General features: G+C 35.2%; 1 protein-coding gene across 1 annotated transcript; it reads right to left on the reverse strand.

The window, feature by feature from the left end:
* Positions 1-222: 222 nt before the first annotated feature.
* LOC121994236 (3-oxoacyl-[acyl-carrier-protein] reductase FabG-like) lies at positions 223-2,285 on the reverse strand. The gene is made up of 3 exons (XM_042548343.1): positions 1,946-2,285; positions 778-1,010; positions 223-653 (listed from the first exon to the last, which is right to left on the reverse strand). The coding sequence occupies exons 1-3, from the start codon at positions 2,250-2,252 to the stop codon at positions 369-371; spliced, it is 825 nt and encodes a 274-aa protein (XP_042404277.1). The 5' UTR covers positions 2,253-2,285; the 3' UTR covers positions 223-368.
* Positions 2,286-6,821: the final 4,536 nt, after the last annotated feature.

Consider the following 6,821-nt stretch of genomic DNA (forward strand, 5'->3'; position numbering starts at 1 on the left):
CATGCCCAATTAAATTATTATGAAGGTTGAAGTAGAAAGAAGGCGATCGCTCACGATCAACGACGAAACTGCAGCAGTGACGGCACAAATTAAGAATCAGCAACAAAGATATATGGCGCTATAAATATATATATATATATATATATATATATCAGAATGGTGCAGCAGTACTGCTGAATACAGAAATCCAGATCCAGTTTGACCTACAAGTGTGCTAGCTTATTGAAACCGACCCATGCATCGTGTCGTCACGCATGCACCATTATATTATAATATTGGAGATTATGATGTACGTAGTAGCTAGCGATCGAGAATTATTCCAAGAATTTAGGAGAAGAAAGTCTGGAGTAGTGTGTGTGTATAATCGATCAGAGCGAGGAGAAGATGGGGACTCCTGGGAGAGTGGTACCCCCATCGATGATGAAAACATTGCCCGTGATGTAGTTCGACGAATCCTGAAGCAGGTACTGGACGAGCATCGTTATTGCTGGATCTGTCATGTTCATGCCGAACGTTCTCAACGGGACTATTTTCTCTGCCACTCTACTCAGCCATGGCTTCGACACTAGGGAAGCTGTCATCTCCGATTCGAACAGTCCAGGAGCGATCGCGTTCACCCGAATATTGTAACCGCCCATATCCAATGCCATCGTCTGTTTAAGGTCATTAATTAATAATTAACACATGTAATACTATACATGCAGTAATTAACTTGCCATGAATTAACATATATATATATATGTTAATTCATTGCAAGTTAATTATATAGCTAGCTACCTGAGTGAGTGCATGAACAGCTGTTTTGGAAGCATCATAAGCGGTCGCTCCTGGAACACGAGAGCCAATTAGGAGACCGTTGATGGATGAAACGTTGATGACGGATCCTTTCACCTTGGCGTCGCGCATCAGCCTGCACACGTGTTTAGAAACTAACCATGTACCGGTCAGATTGGTTCTGATGACGTCGTCCCATTCTCCCTTTGGCCAATCTACCGATGCATGCACACCTCCTGATCAGAAAGATCATCACCAACGAACAAAATTAAATATTGAAGAATTCATTCATAAACACGTAATTAGTTTTACTTATATGAGCAAGCTTGAAGAACAGTTCATCTTTATTTATTATAATTTTTTTTAACAATTGGAGGCCACATCCACAAAACCAGTCAATTAAAATGACTGCGTGAGAAATTTATTTATTTTTAAATTTATACGTACTACAAAAATTTAGTAGTCTCATCGATTGCATGAGACATACAGTTAATTAAAATTATGAACGTACGTATAATTGACTGGAATAGTAAAATTACCAATTTTGTTTTTATGTGTTATTTTTTATCATTTACATGTTTTCGTGGGAATTTAAATGATTTTGTGTCATTTCAAACAATATTGCAACATGATTACTATAATTTATTCTCATTATTTAGAGCCTGTTAAAATCAAATTTTGATACATTATGATACTTTGAATTAAGCTTATGGAGCTCTAATTGTTACACATTATTTGATAATCCTTAGAAAGATATTGTATCTGTGAGATAGTACTTATCGTGCTTTATAATATATGTTCTTATGCCTTGATAAAGTATTGAATCAATCACATGCATGATAAAGTATTGAATCTTATATGCTATAAACGGGTAGATCGAAGTGTCGTGGTAAAATTAGGAATTTCCTCTCCCCCAAGAATTATCTATAAATATTCATCTATACTTCCTTGCCGTAGGAAAAAAAGAAAAAGAAAAAGAATAGACACTATTATAGAAGAAGGATAAAAATAAGAAAGCACTACAAAAAAAAAAACATTATTAGATGGATGATGAATTTTGATAGATTTAAAGAGCAGTTAAAGATAAATTTAGCAGAATATTCTCGACATTTTTTTATATTTTGAAAAGCATAAAAAAGAAGGCCTTCCCGCCGTCAGTTAAAGTATATACCTCGAATTCCGGCGTTATTGACCAACCCATCGATCCGCCCGAATGCGTCCCACGCCCTCCGCACAGCGGCCGCAACGAGCGCCTCCTCGGAGCTAACGTCCAGCACTACTGCCGCGGCAGCAGTCAGGTTTCCCTGTCTGGACGCGGTGATCTCCTCACAGAGGGTCTTGAGGTAGTTGGCCCGCCGTGCGGCGGCGACGACAAGACAGCCGGCTCTGGCAAGACTAAGACAGAGTTCGCGGCCAATGCCCGACGAGGCACCGGTGACCATCACCACCTTTCCCTCCAGCTTCCCTCCGCTCCCCATCGCCAACGTGATTGAGAGGAAAAGCAATTAACAAACGCAGCTTTAAATGATGATCAGTGGGCTAACAATTATGGCAAAAGACGAATACGTTCGCCCCAACGCTCCCGTCAATTCATCTCAAGATCAACACGGAGGAGATAAATCACGACGGCTACTAACCTTTGATCAATGGGCTAACAAACAATTATACCTAGGAGAATGGAAAGCTGTACTGGACATCATTATTTACCTCAATTCCAATGTATATGTAACGTCTAATTGATCATCTAACCCTATGTAAAAGACCTGTACTGGACATCATTATTTACCTCAGTTACAGATCACGTCTCCGAGTAAGTATTATGACGCTGCAAAAGGAACGGCGGACTTTCGATGTCAACGCATTCCATCATTTAATTAAACCATTTTGCATTTAATTTTCGAACACAAAACACATCACCTTCTGTTTTCTTTCTCCTGGAATAAAATGAAAGCGAGATCATTTTTAATTTATAAACGAAAGCAGAAACAAGTTATTCCAGTTTTAAAAATACTATTTATATATACTAATATAAATTCAACTTGTTTAAATCATAATATACGAAAAACACCACTTTTAGGTACCTTATAAATAAGACTGTATATGAATTAAACGTTCATGAATAAATTTGGTGTTCGACTCAATAAGAATTTATTTATGTTTGTTCAATATACATAAAATTAATTAAACAAACAACCTTGAACAACTCGTTAAGCTAAACAAACAAGTTTGAACATATATGTGTTCAGTTTGTTAACATTCATCAACAATGTTCTTAAACAACGTTCATGAACAATATTCACGAATGATATTTATTAATAAAATTTTTTTCAATATGCTAAATAAATAATAAAATAAAATAAAATAAATAAATAAATTTAAATTATCAATCTTAATAACCAATCAAACAATTAAAAGTTTTAAACAATCAAACAAACTTGAATTGAAAGTTTAATAACATCTAAACCAACCAAACTCGAACCAAGCTCAAGCCAAGTTCGAACCAAGCTCAAGCCATGCTTGAATTGAAAGTTTGATAACATCTAAACAAACTAAGCTCAAGCCAAATTTCAAACAAACTCAAGCTCATAAAAAATAAACCAAATCAAACTTGAACACTCATTTCAAAAGCTTGGTTCATTTTAAGCTCGACTTGACTCGGTTTGATGATCTTATCAAACAAATTTGAACACCCAAAATTCGACTCGGCTCGATTTATTTACCACCCTACTTATAAATAATAAAAATACAAAATAAAAATCAAACGGTGGGGTCCGTGGTGTGTCACGTATTTGTCCTTTCAAACCATTTGCATGAGGTGGTTAATTATAGTTCACTTAATGCGATTCGATAACTTCGTGGTTTTCATTAATTCCATAAAACCAAAAACCACCGTGTATGGAGGGTCCTTGTGTGCCATGTATCTTTCTTTTCAAACTATTTTTATAATGTGGTTAATTCTAGATCATTTAATTCGATTAATTTAGATTGATACACTTTGATCTGTGGTTTTCCTTATTCTATAAAACCCAAAACAACCTGGGCTATGAGATTTATTAAATATTAATAACGTGTATCACGCTGGAAGATGCCTTTGATCTAAAAAGTGGAAGCTAACCTTTAATATATCATTTTAATGGGAAGATGACCGCTCATCTCATCTATCTTATTGAATGGAAACTTGTGGAAATTTTGGTGGGATTAGATTAATAGTCATCTCTAAAATTAATCGATTTAATCGATTCAAAGAATTAAGTATTTATATTATTAAAAAAAACAAAAAAAAAACTCTAGCTAGATCTAACAATGAGTTTCTATCCTATTCCATATTTAATAATATTAGCTTTCCTGACTTTTGGGATAATATACATAGTTGGTATTAAACAATAGTATAATACGATATAACGGAAGCTCACAATGGAATTATATGGGGCTATGAACATGCATTATATTCGAATAGTAATTTCACGACCAAATCGAATATATAAAACCAAAAGAAAAAAAAATGCACGAAGCATGCAGTTTGCTACGATCCGGCCAAATTCCGGATTTTTTTGTATTATCTATTTATTTTATATATTTTCATTATGACGAGGAGATCGAATAATGTATTCGGGTTTCTCCTCTAGTTATTTTAATTGATTAATTGAAAATCAAATAAACCAGGGGAATTAAAAGAGATCAAAGTAAAGAATAAAATAATTAATTAATTAATTACTATGCACTGTAGATTTTTTTTTTTTATGCTTCAAAGAGGACAATAATTTTATGTCTATTAGTTAGATTAATCTAATATGACATGTGTAAGAAAATACAAAATCAAAAGGATAATTTTAATATTTGGTCGATGAATAATTTTGTCATTAACTCTGGGGCATATTTACATTCCCTGATAGATATGTTGATGTTAGATTATTCCTCTCAAAATATTAGATATTTTATTATTTTATTAAAAATCTAGACTCTTAATAATTAATAATTAATTTTGGTGAAACTTAAAATTAAATTGTGTTAATATTTTTTTTTGAAAATAATTTTAAGACTTATTAGTAATTTTATTTAATTATTTTATATAAAAAATATGCACTGTCATGATTCTCTCTAGAGTCACATTTTAAGATTGACAATAATGTGAGCGAAGAAACTTCTATAAATACCTTGGACCAACGACGATAGAACGCATATTTTTCTAGACTTTTTAGCTAACATTATGTGTGATATTAAATTAATTTTTTTTATGAAGGAGAGTATGCTACAGTAACTTGTTCCTGGGGTTCTCAAAAGGTAGATCTGCTACCTTAGCGACCCCTCTAGTGTCGGCTCCACAGATATGGAGAGAGGTTCATGCAGGTACACGGGTCATAGGCGCATGGTGGGGTAAATCCCAGGTCGTCAGTTCCTGAAAATCGACCCTGGCCATTACGCCAGAGATACCATGCGCCCACCGTCTGCGCTACGCCCTGGGGGCATTCTTGGGGTTCTCAAGCATCGCCCTTGTGTTGTATTACTACACATGGGCCTATCACACCTTTACCAAGTCCAATTTATGGGTATGGGATACTAATTTACGTATCTTCATGCATTATATTACACATGTTGGGTCTGAATTACTAATTTATACATATTCATGCATTACATTACACATGCAATTGTATATGCATGATGACTAGTATATATAAAAAATTGATATAGTACGATCCAAAGATTATTATTATTAATTTTTGATAATTTTCACTTTTTGATATTTAAGGTATTTTTAATAATTTCTATCTTTCATTTTTTAAAATTTTTTTTGAGTTCGTTTAGGAATTTTATAATTGTGAGCCTATTAATAATTTTCTCCACTCCTAGCGATCTTCTTTCATTATGAACTCCTTTCTTAGAAACTTTTCGGAGGCTGAGAAGCCTCTTATAAGCTTGATTACATAAGAACACAATAAGAAAAGTAAACACAAATTAAATTGAAAGAAAAAAATGACTTTACTGTTAGGACCCTTGGCAGCCGGTTAGAAGGGGGTAAATAACCCCTGTACAAATCAAATAAAACAACCTTTCTTAGACAAATAGCTTGATTAAAAGAACACTTACATATAAAAATAATTAAGAAACTAAAAGACAGAGACACAGCGGATTTACTTGATTACAACTGGAGAGGTTGTTAATCCAAGATGAAAAATCGCACTAATAATTCTCCTTCTAACGGAGAAGCCTCTTTACAACAGTGAACACTCAGAAACAAAAAGCTAAATAGAAAATGAAGTACATACAAGTGTTGTATTGATCTTTCTTATTGTTAAAAATCTTTGGGAGAAAGGCTGCTTATATAGCCTTGCTCGGGGCACCTGGAAGGGTTCTAGGTGCTTGGAGGGGGAAAAAATTTTATCTCCTTCATAACGAATCAAGGTCAAATGCGATCCGGATAAACTTCGATTCCGGGTGCTTGGAAGGGTTTCGGGTGCTCGGAGTCTAGGCACCTAAACTGAGTATGTGCGCCCGGACCAAGAAAGTCAACCATGTTGACTTTTTCAGTCCGGGTCTTCCGCTTCGGTTTCGTTCGCCTCGATTCGGGACTTCCGCTCTAGTTCATCTTGCTTGAGTGATCTCGGCTATCCGGAATAGAGCTCACACAAACCCAACTTCCGGCCTTCTCGAGCAAGCTTCCGCTCTTAGCTTCTTATCCCTCGAAAACGCTGTGTGCCTCCTTCTCATCCGCCCACGTACTCTTCCGCAGCTCCTCGTCCCTCAGACGCATCAAGCCCATCGGCTCTCTCCCGTACCGCCCTTCTCGCTAGCTGCATCTTTTGCTCGACGCCCTGTGCTCCAAGTTTCTGTACACTTAGACACAAGGTTAAATACAACAGGACCTAACTTAACTTGTTTGATCACATCAAAACAACCTTGGGGTACCAACAATCTCCCCCTTTTTGATGTAAGCAACCCAAGTTAAGTTAGGGTAAACTAACATAAAGTAAAAAAAAAATAAATTTACAATTAAAGTACAAAAAAATTTAAAAAGGTTAAACTACCTCCCCTAGACTTAATCTTTCCTT

The sequence above is a fragment of the Zingiber officinale genome, chromosome 6A (assembly GCF_018446385.1).
Source record: "Zingiber officinale cultivar Zhangliang chromosome 6A, Zo_v1.1, whole genome shotgun sequence".
NCBI classification, from domain to species: domain Eukaryota; kingdom Viridiplantae; phylum Streptophyta; class Magnoliopsida; order Zingiberales; family Zingiberaceae; genus Zingiber; species Zingiber officinale.

What these genes read in the sequence shown, in the direction of transcription:
- LOC121994236 (XM_042548343.1), bottom strand. Translation starts at nt 2,252, where the DNA reads ATGGGGAGCGGAGGGAAGCTGGAGGGAAAGGTGGTGATGGTCACCGGT. An exon ending in CAATAACGCCGGAATTCGAG is followed by an intron (nt 1,011 to 1,945) that starts GTATATACTTTA and finishes CTTTCTGATCAG; the next exon opens with GAGGTGTGCATGCATCGGTA. An exon ending in CTGTTCATGCACTCACTCAG is followed by an intron (nt 654 to 777) that starts GTAGCTAGCTAT and finishes GACCTTAAACAG; the next exon opens with ACGATGGCATTGGATATGGG.